We start from the raw sequence: 23,597 nt of genomic DNA, 5'->3' as shown, positions 1-23,597 counted from the left end.
AAAGAATAATTGAATAACTGAGCTAAAACTAATTATAATTATAAAACCATAAACTAATGCTGAGTATTGCCGATTCTTTTCACATCAGTATTTACTAATTTATCAAGTCTTATATTAGAGATTGTATTTCTGATTCTTAAACGCAAAGCTGAATTTATTAAATAAAACATTTATTTTTTTTTATTTTATGAATATCATTGCCAAAAATATCGATTAACATACTTAAGTATACAATCGAAAATGGCAACAATAAACACTCTTAAGGCTTTTTTGTATGATTGCCTGATATACAGTTTTAATTTTAGCTCAATTGAATTACGTTTCTTGTGAACCACTCACATTTTTGGTTGAGAAACATTGAAATAAGCGATGCTTGAGAATGTGCTAGAAAATACTGTCGAATGTAAAGAAAGGTATACTTTATGTTATGCGTAGAGTGTTTTCTCGATGAACACTGCGCGGCGCTAGTTGTCCATTTCTAGAGCTTTCTGAAACCTGCACCGGTACGCATTAAAACGAGTCATCGACTGATTTTTGTTCATGTGAAAGAGAGTTTGAGTGAATGAGTTATAATCCAAATATATTATCAAACGACTATTTTAATTCATATCCAACGACTATTATGGATAAGGTAAATCTTTTTAATCAATTTATTAGTTTCTCTGCAATATTCGCTTTGAGTTGCGTCAATATTTGTAAATTAGAACGTTCGTTGGTCATCTTTCATAAATCGACACAATGACGTTAGATGTGTGATTATTAAAACTTGTAATCTTTCATTTAGGATTTTCTCGTGGTTAATTCAAATAGATTTGGTATAAATGTTAATTTTGCGATTGATAAATGAAAATATTCAATCTCTATATTTGATTAACGTCATGACTTATTACGAGCGTTTTTATTTAAATGATGTTTTATTTTGTTTAGGTGTCTATATTAAAAGAAAAAGGTAATGCTGCCTTGCAAGAGGGTAGATTTGACGAAGCTGTTCAACATTATACAGAAGCTATAACTTTGGATAATAGTAACCATGTTTTATACAGTAATCGTTCAGCAGCATATGCAAAAGCTAAATTGTATGAAAAAGCTTTGGAGGATGCTGAAAAAACAGTTAATTTGAAACCTGATTGGGGCAAAGGATATTCTCGCAAGGGCAGCGCTCTTGCATATCTTGGAAAGCTAGATGAATCTATTGCGGCTTACGAAAAAGGTTTGATGTTAGATCCGGATAATGCGCAAATGAAAGCCAGTTTGGCAGATGTCAAAGCCCAAAAAAATGCAACTAGATTCAATCCGTTTAATCATCCGGATCTTCTTAAAAAATTGGCTAACGATTCTAGAACAAAAGCTTATGTCAATGATCCAGAATATTTAAAATTATTGCAAGAGCTACGCAATAATCCTCAAAGTTTGAGTTTAAATCTTCAAGATCCACGAATATTAACAACTCTTGGAGTACTTTTAGGAGTAGATGAATCGATGGATATAGATCAAGAATTACCCCCGGAACCTCCCAAACCAAAACCAGAGCCTAAAGTAGAAAAAAAAGAAGAGGATGATTTACCAGCAGAAAAAAAGGAAGCTTTAAATGAAAAAAAACTAGGAAATGAGGCCTACAAGAAAAAGAACTTTGAGGAAGCTCTTCAACATTATAACAAAGCGGTCGAACTTGATCCCACAGAAATAGTTTATTTGCTTAATATAGCTGCTGTTTATTTTGAACAAAAAGAATATGACAAATGTATTTGCCAATGCGAAAAGGCCATTGATTTGGGGAGAGAAAATCGAGCAGATTTTAAACTAATAGCTAAAGCATTTACCAGAATTGGTCATGCATATAAGAAAATGTCTAACTGGAAGCAAGCCAAAGTATATTATGAAAAGTCTATGTCTGAACATAGAACGCCAGAAATTAAAACATTACTGTCAGACATAGATAAAATTATAAAAGAAGAAGAAAGGAAAGCTTATATTGATCCTGTTAAAGCCGAAGAAGAGAAAGAATTGGGTAACCAAAAGTACAAAGATGGTGATTATCCAGCAGCAATAAAACATTATTCAGAAGCTATTAAAAGAAACCCAGATGATCCCAAATATTATAGTAATAGAGCAGCTTGTTACACTAAATTAGCAGCCTTTGATCTTGGATTGAAAGACTGTGAAAAGTGTGTTGAAATAGATCCCAAGTTTATTAAAGGCTGGATTAGAAAAGGAAAAATATTACAAGGAATGCAACAGCAAGGAAAAGCATTAACGGCATATCAAAAAGCATTGGAATTGGATCCATCAAATAGCGAGGCATTGGAAGGCTACCGTTCCTGTGCTGTGTCTGTTAGTTCTAATCCTGAAGAAGTTAGAAAAAGAGCAATGGCCGATCCTGAAGTTCAAGGTATCTTGCGAGACCCAGCCATGAGATTAATTTTAGAACAAATGCAGAGCGATCCCCGAGCCTTACAAGAGTAAGTGTATCAAAAAATCAATTTTGTCAGTAAGGAAAAAAAAAATCATATCTATGTTAATATTCTTTTTTTTTTCAGTCACTTAAAAAATCCAGACATAGCTGCCAAATTACAAAAGCTTCTGGAATCCGGTCTTATAGCCATTCATTAAACAAATATGAGGACATTTATATGTGCGCATTGGTGCCTACACACTTGGCATCAAAATTATAAAATTCAGTTCCTTCGACATTAAAAACACTATGCTTTTTATTCTGTTTCCATCTATATATTTGCTGGTTCATAACCACACATTGCACTGAATGCTTGATCTGACAAAAGTTTCATTTTATATCTTTATTCAAAATAACTATTTCAAATACTAATTTTTGTCATTAAAAATGTTTCTATGCAGTGAAAGAAAAAAAAGAAGAAGAACTGGGTAACATCGCTGTTCATTATTTCCATTAGAAAACTTGTTACATTAACTATCCATAGTATGTTTTATCATATATCTACTTATGTAAACAGTGAAATACTTAATCCAGAAAAGAATTTCAATATCGCAGGTGTTGAAAATGTTTGCCACCATTTTATAATAATAAAGTTGCTCTTTTCATTGCTAGTCGTAAAAAGCATTTATTCAAGAGCAAATTTTTAATTAGTTTAAATAAAAACTAATTATACAAATAAGTTCAAAGTTAAATTACATTGCACGAGATAAAGAAATATTCATTCTTGAGATAAGCAGAGAGTGTTGTTCATGTATATTTACTGAGAACGATGATCTTCGACATTAACATAATTTAATTCTCTAAAAGTCTTTGTCATTAAATAAACATTTATTTCGTCGTCAAATATATTAGAGAACAATTACTCATTATATTTATATGATTAATTTTATTGTACATTTAAGATAAAGTGTTAATTTGATTTAATATATAATCGATCCATTATTAATTACAATTAAAACTCGCTCGACTTAGACTATCCATTATCGCTTAAATAAATATCTATTATAAACTCTATTCGTTCATGAGCACAAAAAAGTTGGCATACGACCACCAGAACTAAGAAAAATGAAGATATACATTTAATTACTAGCTATTTGCTAATTCGAAATCCATATGTTTTAAAATTTTTTATTAATTATTTAATTAGTTATTGATAATTAAATATTTGAAAATTTTTTTCTCAGTAAAGCAACGTAGTTGGTCACAGCAGAAAAAAATGAATAAGTGCGCTAAAGTGCTAACAAAATGTTTATTTAAAATACATAACTTTTAACTTTATTAATTAATTATTTAATTAGTTAATAATTAAAAATCAGAAAACGTCATGAAGAGGTTGTATGTTACGCGCATGCGCAACCACAAATTCAAGGTGCTTGCGCACTTTGAAAAAAATAAAAGTAAAGTTGGTAAACCTGCAGAGGATATATTTAAAGTTGATTTCCAAAGGAACAACCACGGAGACTATACAAGGAACACGAACTCCATATATACAAATGGGATATAATGCCCGTGTTCTATTTCGTTTTTATATCAGAACATACCCATCATATAAGTTAAAAGAAGTGTTCCTTTTTTTTTAATAAACATACTTATATGACTTCAAAAATATAGTTTTTAATTCTGTCTTAAAAAATAACTAAGAAAAGCTGTCATACCTTAACTAATAATAGATTGCTTTTTATAATAGTCTCAAAAATGTTATAAGGTTAAATAAACACGTATATCATTGATAACTGATTGGTATAAATTTTGTTCTAAGCGATAATTGTCGCTAAATAAATTGAAAGAAATTTAATTCAAATATCATTTTGTTACTTTTTTTTATGATACAGTTTTGTTACTTTGAAGTAACAATGGCCTATAAGAGACATTTCTGTATATTTAGCATAAAGTTTGTGTGTTCTATCAAATGTCAGAACAAGTTGAGGAATTTATTGCAGCGAGCAATTTCTGACCATGTTTACCAGTTATATTGCGGAAGAGTAGAATGATATAATTCGTAATCTAAAATATCTTTAAGTATTAATCAAAACTTTAAATATATCCCCTGCAGGTTTACCAACTTTACTTTTATTTTTTTCAAAGTGCGCATGCACCTTGAATTTGTGGTTGCGCATGCGCGTAACATACAACCTCTTCATGACGTTTTCTGATTTTTAATTATTAACTAATTAAATAATTAATTAATAAAGTTAAAAGTTATGTATTTTAAATAAACATTTTGTTAGCACTTTAGCGCACTTATTCATTTTTTTCTGCTGTGACCAACTACGTTGCTTTACTGAGAAAAAAATTTTCAAATATTTAATTATCAATAACTAATTAAATAATTAATAAAAAATTTTAAAACATATGGATTTCGAATTAGCAAATAGCTAGTAATTAAATGTATATCTTCATTTTTCTTAGTTCTGGTGGTCGTATGCCAACTTTTTTGCGCTTCGTTCATGGCTGTTCGTGGATCTGTCAAGGCTCATGAGATTCGAAGATGCGAAATTAAAAATATAAAAAATTTCGTTTTGCAACGAGTATTTGTATCTGATAGGTTCGTTACTATTGACACAGTTTCGCCATCAAGCGGAAAATTTTAGAAACATATAAATTTCAATGTTTTTTAAATAATTTGGTATAAATTTATAAATTTTAAATTTCTGTTTCGAAAAAATTAAATTATAGTTGATTAATTTGATTTGGATATTAATTATAAGTACAATTCTATATACAAAGAAAATCTGATTAGTTTAGTAAAATACTCATAGTCAAGAATATAACCTTATTACAAGTTCGTATAATAATGATTTATGATTCTGAAGGGGCCGGTAAATTTAAAGATGGCGACTCTCTCGTTTTTCGAAAGTGTTAAAGTAAAAACAAAACGGTGTTTGGTTGTGAATACAACGTATACGTGAAATAAACATTTTAACAATTTATTATTTATAATATATAAATTGAATTTATAATTAAAATATTAAATTCGATAAGTTTTCAGTTAGTGTAAAAGGTATTTATGATGGCTTCAAATAAAAGTACAAGAGAAGTACTTCTATCGATAATTGATGATATTGAATTAATAGCAAAGTAAGATACGTTATTTATTTTGATAAATAAATAAATATACAATAATAACATATGTAGCTTAATCTCGTATAACTCGGTTATTGAATTTCTAAAAAATGCCGTGTTATACGAGACAAAGAGCTAATACAAAAAACAGAGGTTAGGTTCTAAATATTAGACATACATACTAGTATTCCATCCAATTTTCCCCATGTATTCATTAAATTTAAATACTTTAGTTTGTTTTTTCTTTTACATTTAGAGAAATGATAGAAAACATAATAGCTCCAAAACCAATGAAATTATCCAGCGTGGAACATATGCAGTTAACAGAATTATTAATTGCCAAAGATAAAGAATTGAAAGGTACTTTAAAGCAAGCTGCCGAGCAAGCAAAAATCAATTTAAAAATGGAAGCCTTGAAGGCAGAAGTCGAAAGACAAGATCAGGATATTCAACAGTTGCAACGTCAGTTAAAGGAAGCTGAACAAATATTAGCCACTGCTATATATCAGGCTAAACAAAAATTACAATCTATTGCACGTGCTAATAAACGTCCTGTACCTTCAGAAGAACTTATTAAATTTGCTCATAGAATAAGTGCATCCAATGCTATTTGTGCTCCATTAACATGGCAACAAGGAGATCCTCGAAGACCTTATCCTACCGGTATTTTCATACTTTATCTTTATCTTTAGAATAAGTAAATAAGAAATGAATATTTTTCAGATATCGAAATGAGATTAGGATGTTTAGGTAGGCTAAGTGACCTTCCTTTAAACGTGCCAGTATTAGGCTCTCATCCAGGAATACCATCAGATTTGCATAGAACCGGTCATCCTGCTGGTGGTATATACTTTGTACAGTCTTTCAGAACAAAAAAATATTTTAGATAAATAAATTTAATATATTTTCAATTATCAGAACCTCCGGTTTCGCAAGCAAATCAATTTGCGTGGCATCCGTCAGGAGAGATTCATATGTCTGTGGGTGGACAAGGGAGTGTAGCTATGAATACTCACAAACAAGAAACGGAAGATGTCGAAGTTATGTCGACAGATTCGTCGAGTAGCTCATCTAGCGATTCCCAATAGACTGATGTAAATATTACATTATAACCAATATAGCATACGTGATATGAAATTTATTTATGATTATTTTTATTTACGATATTATTTATGTTATTGTAAATAAACAATTTTATAATGAAGAATTGAGAACACTTAAGAACATTGTACCATTTTTTGAATAACTATGTCGTCACGAAGATCCCAGAAGTATATTTGGCAAGAACTTGTGTAACTTTTGAGATGTGTAATACATTTCGCTATTTGCCTGAAATATAGAAGACGAATATAGCAAACATTAACGAGAATATATTAAATGTAAAAGAATATAAAATCATGCAATATTCTTTAACACGTTCGTTACTGCGCAGCAAAGAAGAGATTCCAACCACAGTCTAGAACTTATTTTTTATATTGATTACAATTGCAAATGTGTGATGTTGGGATTTCAACAGAAATCGTGGAGACTGGTAGCGAATATGTTTATTAATAATAATCGCAGTTTTAAACATCGAACACTCACCAACAATACTTGATTATTAAACCATGTTTTTTGAAACAAAACATTTTCATTAGTAAATTTTAAATTAAATAATTCGCAGTCTTTTTTAAGCTTTTCTACATCTTTGTACAATAAGAGTTCTTGTAATTTCAATCCAGGAAATGTGAGATTTTTACTATCATATCCTGAACTCATAATTTGTAAGACATTTCTACAATAATATACAAGAAACAGATTTAATGAGTGCTTGTATAATAAGAAAAAAAAGATAAATACCTTCTCAAACTCTTTAAATTGCACATCACAGCACATACAAATATTGGACGGAGTTTTTCTATTAATCGAAATACTCGTACATAATTTTTTAAGTACCAAGCTATAGAAATCTTCGTAGCTAATTTAATTTCTTCTGACTTTCTACAAAACATATTTTTGATTATTTATCTACTTGTATTTGTTATTATTATCGAATATTATTTAAATGATAAAATTAAGCATAGGAAACATTAGATGTTACAAAAAATAAGATGAATGTATTTTTATCTTACTTATTGTGACATGCCTTAATTTTTCAGGAAGAATTAATGCTCTGTTCAATCCAGATACATCTCCAATGTTTAGAAGAATATACAATGCTTCCATTTCGACTCTGTTATCGATCAATGTAATTGCTTCTATTTCTTCATGAATTTCTAACTCCTTTTCTCTGTTCAACGTATCATACAAAACCAACAATTGCGTCATACATTCCAGCAAATGCTGATCATTTATTTTAGGATTAAACTCGTTTATATTTCGTTCACTTAACCTGCGAAATGTCATAAGATAAAAACAAACTAAATCAGGTTGTTTTTTTTTTTGTATTTTATTATCATTTTACCTTTGACTAGCATAAGTATGAAACCGTACTATGGGTTCTAAAATTTGAATACTCATAGTCGTACCAATTCTTTGAATTACTAAATCCTGCCGTATGGCTCGTAATCGGTCAAATGTGAAATCATATACGTGTATCCAATCTACATCTGTACGTGTCACTATCCTAAATTGTATAAAAAATATATTAATATTTATTACACACTACATACCTATAACTGTCATTATGATAAATATAGTAACAATACTTTGTAAACAAATATTTAATTGTCGATAACAATACAGGTCCTGGTCGTAAGGAACTTGGATCCGTCATTATTTGGCCTGCAGCTGAACGGGAAAAACTTTTAATTATCTTCCTTGGATCCGCTTTTGGTTTCTTTGAATGTTTTGTTTTTTCATCTATCTCAAATTGATGCAGTAAGCCTTCCCTTTCCCTCCTAATTAATTTGAAATACAAGTGAGTTTAAAATTGTATTAAATAATATTAATAATTCATTGAAATATTAAAAAATAGTTAATAAGAAGGTCTAGTAATAATTAATGTCATTTTTTTATAAGCTTTATTGCATAGTTTATTATGGAGCAACTTAGCAAACGCAGACAATTCTTGTCATAAAAGGTCTATTTAAGTTATATTGATTAAAATCTTAAGAACTAAAATCAAAACTTACGGAATACTAAGATATAAAAATATCTATATGAAACCTCAGCATTATCAACTTTCGAAACTATGGTGGTCTACAACTAAATTTTAGTTAAAAGATAACTATTAATAAGATTTAATGAATTTATCAATTATATAGTAGCAACACTTCATTCTTCATTTCTGCTAATTATAAAAAATATTTTCTAATTTGAAGATTAATAGAGAGCTCCAATTTATTCTAGTTTTCAGCAGGATACAAAAACGACGTTAATTAATACTAAACCTGATATATTCCAAAATAATTTACATCCATCTTTCTTTTTGAGGACACATTAAATGACATATTCCATTTATAGTCTCAGACATTTTTACATATATAATATAATATAAATTCGAATTACTAAGAAATTATTTATTAGATTTATTAACCAAAAATTCGTTCCATGTAAATTATTACCAATGAATTTTTAAGGTTATAATTCTCGAACAATAACATCCGTGGCGCTGGTGTATCATTTTTTAAAAATTGTATTGTAAATAATTTATGATTTACTAGATGTTTCCGTCTTTGTAAATGTTATTATGTTAATTAATTTTTTTATTAGCATACGAAACGTATTAATTACGTTTGTCGTTATAAATATTAATAAATTTTTTGATGATACGATCAAAATAGTTTTTACGTCACTTTTTATGATGGAAAAGCAAAAGGATAAAGTTTAAATATTAGATTCGAATGTTTTTGCTATCGAAGAGAAAGTCAAATTAATTATCATACGCGTATTTACAAATATATTTTATTTTGAAAAATTCCTTGTATCGTTAGATGTATTCCTTTGAAATGTCACGAACTTTGCTCAAATATTTTTTTCTTTTTTTTTTTTTATGAGACAGAGAATAGTAGAGTTATTTCAAGTAGTCATTTTTATCAACTCATTCAACTATCGTTTACTCATCAATATAAACTTATATAAGATTATTATAGTCGATGCGTATTTTCTTTTGTAAACTTTTAAATATATTGGGTTGGGGAAAAAGTTTTTTCGTATTTTAAAACAAAAGTGCAAAATTTATTTATCGTTAAATACCAAAAAACTTTTTCCCTGATCCAATACTTGCATTTGAATTATACGGGATATTCGTTAAATTTATTTTTCATGAGCAATAATTTAATCATCACTCCACGTGTAGTTTTATATATAAAAAGAAAAAGAAAGAAGAAGAAGAGAAAGAAGAAGTATATTATATAATATATATAAGTATATAATTAAGATTATCACTATTGATATAGAGAATTCATTATTATTATTAACAATATTTAATCATAAATACTTGAAAGTATAGATCGCTATCAATGAAATTATCTTTTGCCGGCATAACATTTTTTATGAATATTTTAATTCCTTTATGGTAGCTTAATGATAAAAAAAAAAGAATATCGATCCGATGATCAAATTATGGAATTATTGTTCTCTTATTGTTCAAATAATTTATGTTAACAGTTAAGAAATTACTTCTACTTTTTTGCGTGTTTCATTTACTATATTTCTTAATGTGTAAGATCTATCGTAACATTTAATAGTTAAAAATTTACATTGTTTATGTTTCATTTACTTTTTTTCTACATGTAACATTTATTTGACTATGCGTAAAATAAAATAAAAATTAATTAGATATGTAAATGTATACATAAAATAAAGAACATTTATATGTAAAGAATACACGTTTAATGGCATAGTAGTTTTTTAATATTACAATTTCTGAAACATTTTATTAAATTATTTTCGTAAAATTGCAAATATTTAAAATATTGTAATTTCTAATAAATGAAAAAAAAAGTATTCTAATATAAAAAGTATAAGAAAATTTTCTTCAATATCTTTGATCTACCTCGTTGAAAAAATTATGAAAAAGATTAGATGAATTTATTGATTTATGGAATATCTCAATTGAATATTAAACTATGTAAAATTTCGATAGTCTTGACGAATATAAAAGAAATAACGGTTCCGTTGACTGTACGGTTTTATTTATATTTTTTGTTTATTTTTTTCTTTTTATTTCGCGTTTTGTCGCTTAAAATTCCGCGCGTTTTGTATAAAGATCACGTTTGAGACAAATCGTTGAAGTAAACGACACGGAATAAACGATTTATTTATTTACGTGATCGGAATAAATATCATTAAAAAAAAAGAAAGCAGATATCGTAGGCGAGCGAACTTGTAATGAAATAAAAATATTCAAAACGGTTAAGAAAATAGAGAGAACAAAAATAAAAACAACAAACACATATCAAAAATAAAAAAAAAGATCAGGTATATCAATTGTAAAATTACTTTGACCCGATTGACAAATGAAACGGTAAATAATTGAATAGTTTCGATTGCTTATCTTATTTTTAATTTTGTTTAATTACATTCACGATGATCATTAGGCATAGTTGGACAAGAGAAGACCCTGCCAAATCATACTCGATGATAATTTACGACGCTTTCGCATCGATGAATCCCTCTCGTTATTCTTTACACGTTCATTATACGACCTTTGTGCGTGCCTTTTCGAAATTATATAATTGCGCCATCATTATATACCAACCTTCTTACAGGCCTAGCTACCTGTTCTGGGAGAAACCAAGAAATCTAAATTCTCGTTTTAAAGATAGTTTAAAGATAGCTGGGATCAAGCAAATAAAAATCATTCTTAATAACAGGTTTTATTAAGTTAGCGAGGATTTCGTAAATATCATTAGAAGGGCCGATCATTTTTATTTCGTCAAACGTGACAATAAGTCACGTAGTAAGATAACGACTTTTTGTATGTTTTCATTATTTCTTCAAATAAAACATGTATATTGATCATATTTAAATAAGTAAGAGTTAATATATTTTAACGAATATATTTACGTAGTAGTTACGTTCAATCTCATTTTAAAAAATAATCCTAAACAGGTTACAACCTTTAATTGTCAATTACTTGTTACCAGCTTACCTGTTATATACTTTTTATCTTTTACAAACGAATGTATAGAACTACCTATAGGTACGTATTTATGATACATCGTCCATGACATCTTTATCATGGGAATTATGCGGAGGATTTAATGTCCGCGAATTGTGTCATCTCTCACTTGTTAGTTGAAGCAAATTATGTTTTTTCTTCTGCATCTTACGCTCGTTAACAATTTTTATTCTTACTATCAAAATTGATAAATCATTGGTTGGTTGGTAATATTTACAGATTTCAAATATCTTACTGGAAGATAGAAATACGAGAAGAAAGAAATGTAGAAAAAAAGAGAGGAAGAAAGAGATTTTTTTAGTTTGGAATTTTTTCTCGGAGGGAATTCCCCCGAAACCTGTTGCTCAGCCATTCAACGCTCACGCTCGCTCATACGTGCACATGCAGACGGATAACCAAAGTAATATATGTATAATTTCGACTAGACTACATAATGTTTGCGGAAAGCGGGAACGAAAGAAAGTTCTATAAATAAGTGAGTAATTTTAAAATAGGTAAGACTTGTATTTTATAGTCGAGTACGGGACAAACTTATTTCGTTTTTTCCCGATAGATGAACAATTTTACATGTTTTTTTTTTCCTTAGAAATCATAATTCTAATTGTAAGATAAGATATAAAATAATATAGTAACGCAAGGCACGAGCCTGTCAATATGTTAATCGAATCTGGCAAATATCTGCACGCGATTAAAAGCTGAAATATCGTAGAGTAATTTAAAAAAAAAAAAAACAATATACGTGATATCCACGCGTAATAGAAGTGAAACTCGTATTATCATGTAAAAGATAATCAATTGATTTATATACACAGTGAATATCCTTTCGTACACCGCTAATCTTACTAGATTTTTTCTTGAAAATTTCTTCATTTTGAATGAAGAAAATTTAGAAATAAATATATTAGTATACCTTAATTACTTTTAAGTTAATGAGTCATATAACAAGTGAATTAAAGAAATACGAAAATAATATATAGGAAATCTTAAAATCTTAAAATCATACATGTTAGTATAATAGGGGGAATACTCGGTTTTTTCATGTCTAACAATTGGTCATCCTTTGTTTTGCCTGTTATTTAAATATTTTCTAATATTAGAATCAGTATACCCATCAAAGTAAGAATAATACAAAGTACATATCTATTAACCAATTACATATCTATTATTATACTTTGAATATTAAATAATTTCGATCAGATATTTTATTAGATGAAAATTTTCAACTCAGTCATTACTGGCAAGGAACTTTTAAACAATGTATTCTATTTTAAATAATCCTAAATATCAATAGAGTACAATACTATATTAGATATATCTTAAATGATTGTTAATTAATCGAAAGAAATGTATATTGTAGTCTAAAAGCACCGAGTATAAGTTCGACGTTCCGTCCTCTTCGAAATCCGACGTTAGACTGGCTCATTGTTCCCTGTGAAAATCAGTTAAAATTCTTCTATCGATTGTTGTTTATATGACCTTACGAAAATTACATATGTATGTATAACGAAAATAATATTCGGAAAGTCATATAAACAACAATCGACAGAAGAATTTTAACTGACTTTCATAGGGGACAATGAGCCAGTCTAATGTCGGATTTCGGAGAGGACGGAACGTCGAACTTATACTCGGTGCTTTTAGATTACAATATACATTTCCTTCGATTAATTAACAATCATTTAACGTATATCGAACACTAATGTACTCTGTTAATATTTTGGATGACCAAAAATGACTTTAAGTTGAAAATTGTCATCTAATAAAATATCTGATAGATATGGTTTAATATTTCAAATATATTGATAGATATGTACTTTGTATTATTCTTATTTTAATGGGTATTAAATTGGTTCCGATACATACACTAACTGACACTAGAACCTCCCATAATCTCATTTAACTAACGATCAACTATAGATTCTATCTCACTCTCTCTCTCTCTCTCTCTCTTTACTTCTATGTTCCCAGTCTTTTCATGTCGTTTTATAAAATATTATCGTTACCGTTGCCTTAGAAGTTCCATTTCAAAAACAGTTGCAATATTCGTTTATTAGGTCAATAGTTGCATCTTGTAAATGAATGACAATAAAAAAGAAATTTTATTACAAAAAGGGAAGAATGTGATTAAAGTTCGTAAAAAAGTGCGTGATATTTATGGACATGATGTAATATTGGTACGAATATTGGAACAAAACTTGTTCAAGGGATTTTTTAATCTGAAAATTTGAATGTTCTCAGATATATCTAAACCTGATAAAGTCGATGAAACGATGGAAAAAATTGAGCAAATCTGATACATTAGTAGACGTAATATCAGTAAGGAACTAAACATTGACCATAAAACAGTTTGAAACCATTGAAAAAGGCTGGATACAAAATATGAACAAAAGTTTTTTCACTTTTGACTCAATACATTCGTATATTTAAATTGTATTTCTGACATTATTACATCTATGTAGATCGCAATGTATTATTAAAGTGAGCACTCTTTACGGTGCTCTTTACAACTTTACGGTTAATTATTTGTGTAGAAAATCTTTCTCCCAGAACGTATATTTAATTGTTTACTTTTTTTAAATATGCTTTAAAATTCGGTGCATTCATTCGCGCAGAACGAATTTTATAATAAAATGAATTCGATCGGAAACCGTATTATGGATTTTCTTCTACATTTATTTTATCGTTGTGATGAATCTTGGAAACTTCGTATTAAAAAATACACAATAAAAAGCACAATATTTGAAAAACAAGGTATAAATAATAATTTGAAATATCTTACATCGTTAAAAAATTTGTCATAACTGTTTACCTTCTAATTCTAGATAAACTCTAACGTTAGTTATTTATAAAAAACGTTTCACTTAAAAGTCTGGACCATAATCGATAAAACGTGGTTTGTCACGTGAACGTGCAAAGTTTCCTAGAAAAAACATATCAGCGATTGAAAGGGGATTTTGTTCAAGTGCGTGTTATTTTTTCTTATCAATTCAATGATTCCATTGATTAATAAGAGGAAAAAGTTTAAGAAAGAAGAATAACGGCAACAGCAAATGGTCGATAAAGAATCTTATGTTTTCTATAATCCAATGGAAAAATCTAACTATTATCATAAATAAAAAATTTGATTACGAATTTGTACGCGAGACACTATTATTCTTTATAAAAATAATATGTTAATATCTATTTGTTTATATAGTCTATCTAAATGAGCATGCTTCTCGATTATGTTAGATAACCGAACGAAATTCATTAACTTTGTAAGTAGTATTCTCGAGTAATATTACTCGAGAGAAATTAAAAAACAAAAGATTTCCTTTAGATATATCAGATAAGATTGGTGGATGATAATCAATAAATATTTCTTGACGTCATTTAATTTCTTCCATTCATTTTCATTCATTTATAATCCCAGGAATTAGTGTTGACTGATTGTGAGTATTAAGTTTCTTTTTCTCTCTCTCTCTCTTTTTTTTATGATTATACGTCTGCCGTTAAGTCCCCATTTTGATCATCGGATGATCAAATAATTTAATGATCGAAGCTACCGTTGCTACCTTACGTGGAAAATCCGTTGACGTTATGCGATTAATAAAGAAAAGAACAGGGAAAATTTAAACAGTATGTGGTCTATCTGTATACCTGTTATTCAGGTATCATCCCATACCTGCTGTTTTAGCATCAGGTGAAGTAAGGGGCCTGTTGCTGGTAGCACGTGTGGGGTATACACGACCTCCAAAGGAAGACTTGTATAGAGAACCGAACACGCTCGTTTCGGTCCAGTGTTCTGTAAAGCTTTGACTTGTTGAAGTGACAGACACATTTTTATTCACCCTATCAGAGAGACGAAGAAAAAGAAGAAGAAATAAAAGTGAGTGTAGGAAACTTCGATAAGATCTAGGGATAGATTATTATAAATACTCATGGTGAGCTCGTGTATTTAATTATTCTTACGATAAGTTCGCAATCAGTTGTGTTCTATATAAGGACTTCCTGCTGATTTCTGAAAAGAACTTAAAAAATACTTCAGGTAACATTTCTTTTTATTTGAAATTTATAATTTTCTTTCGTTAGAGGTTTTTTTTAATCATAATGATAATCATTTATATCTAATTAACTTATTTAATCTGATTGTTAGTGGAAAAAAAGAGATAATTTTGTATGATTTCAGGATTGCGATGTGTTAAATAATATATCGAAAAATTATTGAAATAATTTCTTTCTTCTAATAGATTATCTAATTATAAAATATATTAGCGGTTGATTTAAACTATGATCAAAATGTATGAATATTATAATTTTTATATGAATTTTTTTTAATTGTTGCAATTGTCGAGTTAGAAAATCATTTTTTCTTGTGAAATATTATTTTTTTTATTTAATATAACGTGACTTTTAATTACGCACAATTATTAATTTTTTCAGTTTTTACAAGTGTTTCATTTGAAGAATATTTTCAGATAAATTTTAAAATAACGTGATAGATATTTTATTCATTAATTTTTTTTTCACTTGTTATGATTGCGCTGATTTTTTTTTATTCATTTAACATAACGCGATAGACATTTTAATGATTAATTTTGTTAGATGTTGCAATGATTTGATTTGAAAACAATTTTATTGTAATATTTTTTATTTATAACACAAAAAGGTGGATAAAAAATAGGAAGAAATATTGAAATTTGTTTAAAAATAGTCTAATATCTTTCTTATTTTTAATGGAGAATGCGGTATAACACGTTACAGTCTCCATTAATTTGTTCGTAGAAACATTTAGCGCGTAAGTAAAACGGTGTTCTCTCTGTTGTGACGCTACTCCTCTCGTTTAATGTTGCAAGAATGCATATTAGGAATTTCGACATTCTGTAATCGTGGTTTTCTATTTGTACCGCTTCTAGCAACCTCGTTTGCTTCTCCTTACGTTCAACTAAAGAAAATAAACATTCCCAATTGAATCTTCGTTTTTATAACAAATAGGATTTTTTTTCAATTAACAAGAACAATTTTCTTCAATTAAAACGATATTATTTTATTTGTATTAAACAAGAATCTAATTATATTCCTACTAATGTAACTCTTATCAGTTCAATTGTTAATTAGTTTTTTCTTCTTTTCTCTTGTTTTTTTTGAAATTATTTTTATTACTACTTGTTCATCCACGTTCTTAACCTTTCTAAACCCATTTTATTTCGACTTAATTATAGAAGATCCGTTTAGTAGACAAACGACCATATTCGCTATCGACAGTGAGATAACCACGAATGTAAATAATTCCACTTTACTTAAATAGATTCGGAAGGTAAATCGCGTCGAGCGAATGGAAAATTCAAGTAATTTCCTTATCGCCCCGAAGCGAAAAAAGAAGTCGCTCGATTTCATCGACGTGATCACTCTCGAATATTAATCATTTTACTCTTATCCCAAGGTCTTTTAATTTGTTTCTTCTTTTCTTTCTATCTTTCTTTCTTCTCTCTTTTTTAATTGAAAAAAAAAGAAAAAATAAGTAAATTACTTTTGTCTTTTATCTGTTGCAGTTCAATAATGATAGCTCGAAGGTTACTGTTATTACTGTTACAAATACATCTTGCACGTTACTGTTACTCAGGTGAGTCATCTTCTCAATCGAGCCTACGCGAAAGATTCGAATCATATGATCGCACGCTTCCTGATATCCGGGATTTTAATTATTCATTCCTTTTGATATTTAGAGGAAAAAAATAAAAAAAATATATAAGAAAAACCCGTTCGTTCGTTCGTACACTGTTGTATGTATGTTCGGAAAGTTAATTAAATTCATTTAAAGGTACGCACGATTCAAATAACACACGAACACGCACAACAGTTGCAAGCGATAACGATGTCACGAACGTCATGAAAATTTAATAACGTACGAATTATCAAACGTTATGTTTATTAATGTAAAGATAATAAGTCTATAATTTTTTATTTTTCCGTTGTTTTATACTAAACGTATCGTGTATCCAAAATCCCGTACTTTTATATTTTTATTTTTAACAAATCTAATAATTATTATTCAAAATATTATTTAGGATAGATGAAAAGTATCGAGGAATAATTTTGTGAAATTTGTTTCAAGTGATTTATCATAAATTATATTATTGTCACATATAAGGTAGTTTTCATGAATTTCACTTTTTACGTTCTATTTTTAATCTTGAAAGTGTTAACAAGGTATTTGTAATCAATTCATATGTGATGTGTATATGTACATGCATACATGTAATGATAGGATTATGTAATTGGCGTACGACGAAACTTGGGATCTTTTTTTTGTATTTTTATCACTGCATTAATTTGTTGGGAGAGATTCTCACGAGCGCAAGTAACAGTTTCTCGTTGGCACCGTATAAAATCTTTATTCTGGTATCCTTTCGAGTATTATGCAACGACAAAACATTACACGACTTTTATTTATCGCTTATGAATTCTTTATATCGTCCATTTACTTTTCTTTTTATTACGATGTAAAAAAAAATGTTATTCAAATATTAATAATTATTTAATAAAATAATTTATCTTCGTTTTATTGATAATTAATGTGAATTAATGTTCATTTTACAATTATGTATCTTTCGGTTTTTTATTAGACAAAATTTACATAAATTTACATGATAAAAGACGATGATGATTCATTTTACGATAGTCGCTCGACAATGTAATGTAAAAGAAATTAAAATGTTTTCTCAATCAAGTTTTTCCAATAGGGTGTGTTTGGTTGTTGTATTCCTCGTATGAATTATCCGTACAATCGATAATTAAAATCTTTAGGATCGTTAGGATACCTTTTGTTATTTTGTACTCATAAATTTAAATCATGCCGGAAGAAACGCGTGCGTACATATTTCGTCGCAATAAATCAGATCGCGAGTTAACAGAATTTAAATATTGTTTCTTTTTAACTTTTGCTTAAATGCTTCTGGCAGTATTTTTTTTTAATTTCCTCTCCACCCGATATATTAATTCGTTTAAAATTAAATAAAAAAACAAAATAAAAATATGCATAAGTTAAAAATAAATAAACTAAGGAAGATCCAATTTACGAAGTTAATTTACGAGGAAAATTGTTTCTTTATAAAAATTTAATTTCTAGGAATTTCACCATTTATAACGAAACACTTTTTCTAATCTCTCTTTTATCTTGTGATTTCTTCTTACAATTAATTTCTATCTTTTATAATTAGAGAAAACTTTAATAACAGTCCATAATGACATTGGACTGACACCGATCGACCCAGAAATCGCAGATACGATCGATTGGAACAAACATCACTGTAAACGACTTTGTAAAGATGGATCACCACGTCTGAATTGTCATTACACTTTTAAAATTGAATCTTATCGTACGATGAGCAAAGCCTGTTACAATTGTCCATTAAATTCCACTGATTGTTTCCGTCCTCACTGCATACCAGCCGATGGAATTAAACGATCGATTTTGGTTGTTAATCGGCAGTTACCTGGACCATCGATTCAGGTACTTAAAGTAGTTTCTATACTATTAATAGATAAATACACGTAATGGGTTATTCGGAAAATTCGTGCTATTTTTTTAAGGATAATTCATATCGATTTTAAAGGAAAATTTAAAAGAAACAATTATTTTCTTATAAAATAATTTTTTAATCGGCAGGAACTTTTCTAACAACCCAATACATATGCACCTACGTATATAAATAAAATGAACTTTTACAAATATTTTACAATTGAATAAAAATACAATTTATTGGGGTTAATAAATTGCTTTTGAAAATAAGATAATAAACACAAATATATACAACGGGTCTGTTGCAAACAACTAAATCGACGAATGCTTTCTTTACATTACATTATATAAGGTCTCTGGTTAATATTTACATTAATAATAAAAAGTATGGATATATCTTAATCTCGCCTTATCTTTGCGTCTCTTTCGACAATTGATAGATAGCTATTTGCACGGATGAGTAAGACTATAAATTGAAATATTTGAATTGTAGGTTTGTCAGGGTGATAGAGTAATAGTCGACGTGATTAATTTGTTAAATTCCGAAAGTACTACGATGCATTGGCATGGATTGCATCATCACAAATCACCCTACATGGACGGAGTACCGTACATTGCTCAATGTCCGATTCCTCCAGGATCAACTTTTCGGTATAATTACATTGCTACTGAAATTGGTACCCACTTTTGGCATTCTCATATAGGTAAGTTCAATTTGAAACAACGATGATTTCATAACTGGAACAAAAATGACTACAATAATTTTCAGTTCTTTAAATTTTGTATACACTTCAGTTTTTATTATATATTTAACCTAATTATTTCGTAGGTTTCCAAAGAGGTGATGGTCTTTTCGGACCTCTAATTGTTCGTGCACCACCCTCTAAGAATTGGCACAAGGATTCTTATGACGTGGACGAATTTACGTTAACCCTTTATGATTGGACTCACAATATGGGTACCGACATGTTCCTCGCACATCATCACTCGAATGGCAACAACAAACCTATTAACTTACTCGTTAATAGTCTGGGACGATACAAATCTAATAATAGCGATATTGACGCTATTTCCATGAAAATGCCTTTAACGACGTTTACTGTTAAACAGGTATAAATTATTCTTGGAAAAGATTATTTGTATTTGATTAGCCTTGCACAAGGAGAATTTTAAAACATTTTTCTATTACAGAATCTAAGGTATCGATTCAGACTGATAAACGCTGAATTTCTTAACTGTCCCATCGAAGTGTCTGTGGACAATCATACTCTCTTCGTCATTAGCTCAGATGGACGCGATATAAAGCCAGTAAAAGGTAAAATTATGCAAAAATCATTCTTCCCGAGCTAATTTATTCGTCTCTATCGATAGATGTTTGATATGTTCAATATGAAAATGAATTAAATGTACGCGTGAATTGTACATGTCCACATTATTGTTTTTAATAAAAAATTCTATCTTTCAGCTGAATCTTTAGTGATTTACGCTGGCGAGAGATTTGATTTTATTGTTAATATGGACCAAGAAATTGATAATTATTGGATCCGGTTCCGTGGTTTGATGGACTGTGACGAGAGATTCCTTGGTGCACATCAAGTCGCTATTCTTAGATACGAGAATGCTAAAGATTCAGAACCAGAAGGAGAAATTTCCTACGATCGTCCTTCGAATAATCTACCTGGATGGGTAACTTTATATTTTATTATAATAAATAAAATTATAGAAAAAATGTAACTAAAAATAATTCGTATTGATGCAATGAATATTTTTTTATATTTGTTTGAACAGAAAGTAAACGCGTTAAACGAGGGTACAGAATCGAATAATAGTCTTAGCATACCATTGCTTACTTCTTTGGATGAAAATGACGAAACGAGTATCAAAAAAGCAGATTATCAATTTTACGTGACTTATGATTTTTATGCTAAGAACAATCCACATTTCCATCGGGAAGGTCTTTATGGATTTGATCAAAGTAATTATCTGTTATTTTGAAACAATTTTTTAAATCTACTACCTAATCACGAAATAATATGATATACGTATGGTTTATTTGTTATTTGTTTATGATAAAATATTACAATTGATTTTTTTTTACAGTAAACGATTGGTCACAACGACTGTTCACGCCACAATTAAATCACATATCGATGAAGTTACCATCTTTCCCATTACTTTCGCAACGAGATTTAATCGAGCCTAATCAATTTTGTAATTCGAGTACTGTAACAGGATGCGATAAGAAGTTTTGTAGTTGCACTCATGTTCTCCAAGTGAAGTTGAACAGCGTCGTCGAAGTGATACTCGTGGATGAAGGTACATTTGATTTTTTGCTAATTATTTTAAGAAAAGAATAATATTTTAATTCTGTTATTGATTATTATTCCACAGGTGTTACTTACGAAGCTAATCATCCATTTCATATTCACGGCTACCAGTTTCGCGTTGTAGGAATGGAAAGACTAGGCAAAAACATTACAATAGACGAAATAAAAAAATTGGACGCAGTTGGTAAGATAAACAGGAAGCTCGACCATGCACCATTGAAAGACACAGTGACCGTTCCTAATATGGGCTACACTATTATTCGATTTTATGCAGACAATCCAGGTAAAACATTGATTATTCCAATCAAAGAAAAAATTGTTAACATTTTATCGATTGGTAGGCTATAATACGGCTTTTTGGTTTTTAATGCTTATCAGCATTTTTTGGGAACACACTTTAAAACATACACATAAAATATTTGATTTACAGAGGCATTAGATCTTCGTTAAAAGAATGTTGTAAAATTAAAATAAAAACGTTCTATTCTATTATCCGAATTTATACAAAACCGGGAAGGTCGTTTGCGAGCGTCAATTCTTATCATGAGCCGTAGATAAAGTATTGATAGCATTCTACATCAAATCAATCCGTGAAAATTTTCTAAATAAAATAATCGTTTCCTTGATCATTTCATTCTAATTTAGTTTTATTATACCATCGTATTTCTGACTCATCGATCGAAATAGTAAATTCCTTCAAAATGATTTGCAGGATATTGGCTATTCCATTGTCACATCGAATTCCATGCTGAAATCGGTATGTCCTTGATCTTTAAAGTGGGTGATCACGAGGCAATGCAACAAGTCCCACATGGATTTCCACGATGTGGTGATTGGAAGCAGTCCTCTAATGAAAATCCAAAGACCAGTGCAACATCGACACAAAAGAGTTCAACAACTAATTCGAAAGAAAATGAAGTTGAATGGTCGAACGAATTACAATCATATATGATTAAATTAATTCCATCACTACAGAAAAGAATTGATTCTTCCTCGCCTAATCTTACTACATCGACACATTTGCTAACTCTCTCCATCATTATTTCCGTTATTCTTAACATACTATATTTGTAGTTTATATATTTAAAACAAAATTATTACAAATATGACATAATTTTCTATTACTTTTCATTAGTAGTAACAGACCATTGTAAAAAGTGTATTTTGACAGCCATCATATTGTATGTACTTACACTTCTACTTTTTTACTTGAAAGGATTTCAAGTTTTAAAAGTATTCCAAATATGTATAAAAGTATGTTGTCACTGTGATATATTAATTATGACCGGCAATGAACTTGAATGGCCAACATATTCCCCTATTTTTGATCGTGCCTTGATCATAATGAAAACATACAATGATAAGTCGTATCTATACTAACAATAAGTACTGATTTATATTCAATAACCATACTTTAATTACATATCAGTATTCGAATGTATATTAATTCTCTTTACCTAACAAAAATCCATTTACATAACTAACATTATCGATCATCGATTATACATCATTATCATCATCATTTTGACATCGTAATTTTAAGAGAGTATTGTGATATTTAAAATTAAGTCTAATTAAATTATAGAATTAATCAAAGTATGTTTAAAAATCATCAATTGTGACGTCTCATTGGTTTTGTCTTTAATTTCATATCGTTTTTCCATTTCATACTTAATATAATATCTCATAACAATTTCTTATTTAGCAATGTATTCGATAGCTTTTGTTGTTCTTTTTTTATTTGATGTGATTGTTTATCTCTTTGTCCTTTATAAAGGTTTAATAAAAAAAATAATTGTTTAAAAAATTATAAAATTTTGTATCAAATACAATTAACATCTACGAAGTTTTTTCAAAAAGCTTTTAAGTTCTAAAATAATTTAAAATTGCTAGCAATATTTGTTTAATTTATGAGGAAAGTTCTGTTATTAATGAAACAACACAAAAATGGATTTTCCGATTTAAAAAATGTAATTTCTCAACAAATTATAAAACAATGTCGTGATAAACAACCTGATCCTCCAAAAGGAATGTTTAACCCTTAGCGCTCTGCACGTTTTTGTACCACTGCCTACTAGCAACTCCGGCACATTTTCGCAGCGGAACGAGTATGAAAATGAGTCTTATTTTAAGTGAGAAGAATTACAT

The 23,597-nt window shown here is 28.9% G+C and overlaps 4 protein-coding genes across 7 annotated transcripts; 3 read left to right on the top strand and 1 right to left on the bottom strand.

Moving 5' to 3' along the window:
• The first annotated feature begins 437 nt into the window (after positions 1–437).
• On the top strand, positions 438–3,466 carry LOC122516814 (stress-induced-phosphoprotein 1). Its single transcript, XM_043634974.1, has 3 exons — positions 438–631; positions 928–2,459; positions 2,538–3,466. The coding sequence occupies exons 1-3, from the start codon at positions 563–565 to the stop codon at positions 2,608–2,610; spliced, it is 1,674 nt and encodes a 557-aa protein (XP_043490909.1). The 5' UTR covers positions 438–562; the 3' UTR covers positions 2,611–3,466.
• Positions 3,467–5,186: 1,720 nt separating this feature from the next.
• Positions 5,187–6,872, top strand: LOC122516847 (mediator of RNA polymerase II transcription subunit 4). Of its 2 annotated transcripts, none has more exons than XM_043635038.1 (4): positions 5,187–5,530; positions 5,772–6,178; positions 6,239–6,358; positions 6,434–6,872. In XM_043635038.1, exons 1-4 carry the CDS (start codon positions 5,460–5,462, stop codon positions 6,601–6,603), a joined length of 768 nt encoding a protein of 255 aa, XP_043490973.1. In that variant the 5' UTR covers positions 5,187–5,459; the 3' UTR covers positions 6,604–6,872. The 2 variants fall into 2 exon arrangements, with proteins under 2 accessions (XP_043490973.1, XP_043490974.1); XM_043635039.1 differs by lacking the exon at positions 5,187–5,530 and adding an exon at positions 5,582–5,668.
• Positions 6,648–9,054, bottom strand: LOC122516835 (germinal-center associated nuclear protein). Of its 3 annotated transcripts, none has more exons than XM_043635018.1 (7): positions 8,911–9,054; positions 8,203–8,394; positions 7,959–8,120; positions 7,641–7,886; positions 7,355–7,495; positions 7,100–7,289; positions 6,648–6,844 (listed from the first exon to the last, which is right to left on the bottom strand). In XM_043635018.1, exons 1-7 carry the CDS (start codon positions 8,967–8,969, stop codon positions 6,770–6,772), a joined length of 1,065 nt encoding a protein of 354 aa, XP_043490953.1. In that variant the 5' UTR covers positions 8,970–9,054; the 3' UTR covers positions 6,648–6,769. The 3 variants fall into 3 exon arrangements, with proteins under 3 accessions (XP_043490953.1, XP_043490954.1, XP_043490956.1); XM_043635019.1 differs by having other exon boundaries at positions 8,887–8,973; XM_043635021.1 differs by lacking the exon at positions 8,911–9,054 and adding an exon at positions 8,629–8,867.
• Positions 9,055–15,297: 6,243 nt separating this feature from the next.
• LOC122517186 (L-ascorbate oxidase-like) lies at positions 15,298–22,523 on the top strand. Its single transcript, XM_043635609.1, has 11 exons — positions 15,298–15,544; positions 17,153–17,223; positions 18,821–19,113; positions 19,616–19,826; positions 19,952–20,232; positions 20,314–20,437; positions 20,588–20,808; positions 20,911–21,097; positions 21,223–21,438; positions 21,514–21,732; positions 22,162–22,523. The coding sequence occupies exons 2-11, from the start codon at positions 17,160–17,162 to the stop codon at positions 22,521–22,523; spliced, it is 2,178 nt and encodes a 725-aa protein (XP_043491544.1). The 5' UTR covers positions 15,298–15,544; positions 17,153–17,159.
• Positions 22,524–23,597: the final 1,074 nt, after the last annotated feature.

This window comes from Polistes fuscatus, unplaced genomic scaffold (assembly GCF_010416935.1).
Source record: "Polistes fuscatus isolate 324 unplaced genomic scaffold, CU_Pfus_HIC Scaffold2, whole genome shotgun sequence".
Lineage (NCBI taxonomy): Eukaryota > Metazoa > Arthropoda > Insecta > Hymenoptera > Vespidae > Polistes > Polistes fuscatus.
The sequence above is the reverse complement of the archived record's forward strand: the minus strand, read 5'-3'. Positions and strand labels throughout refer to the sequence as shown.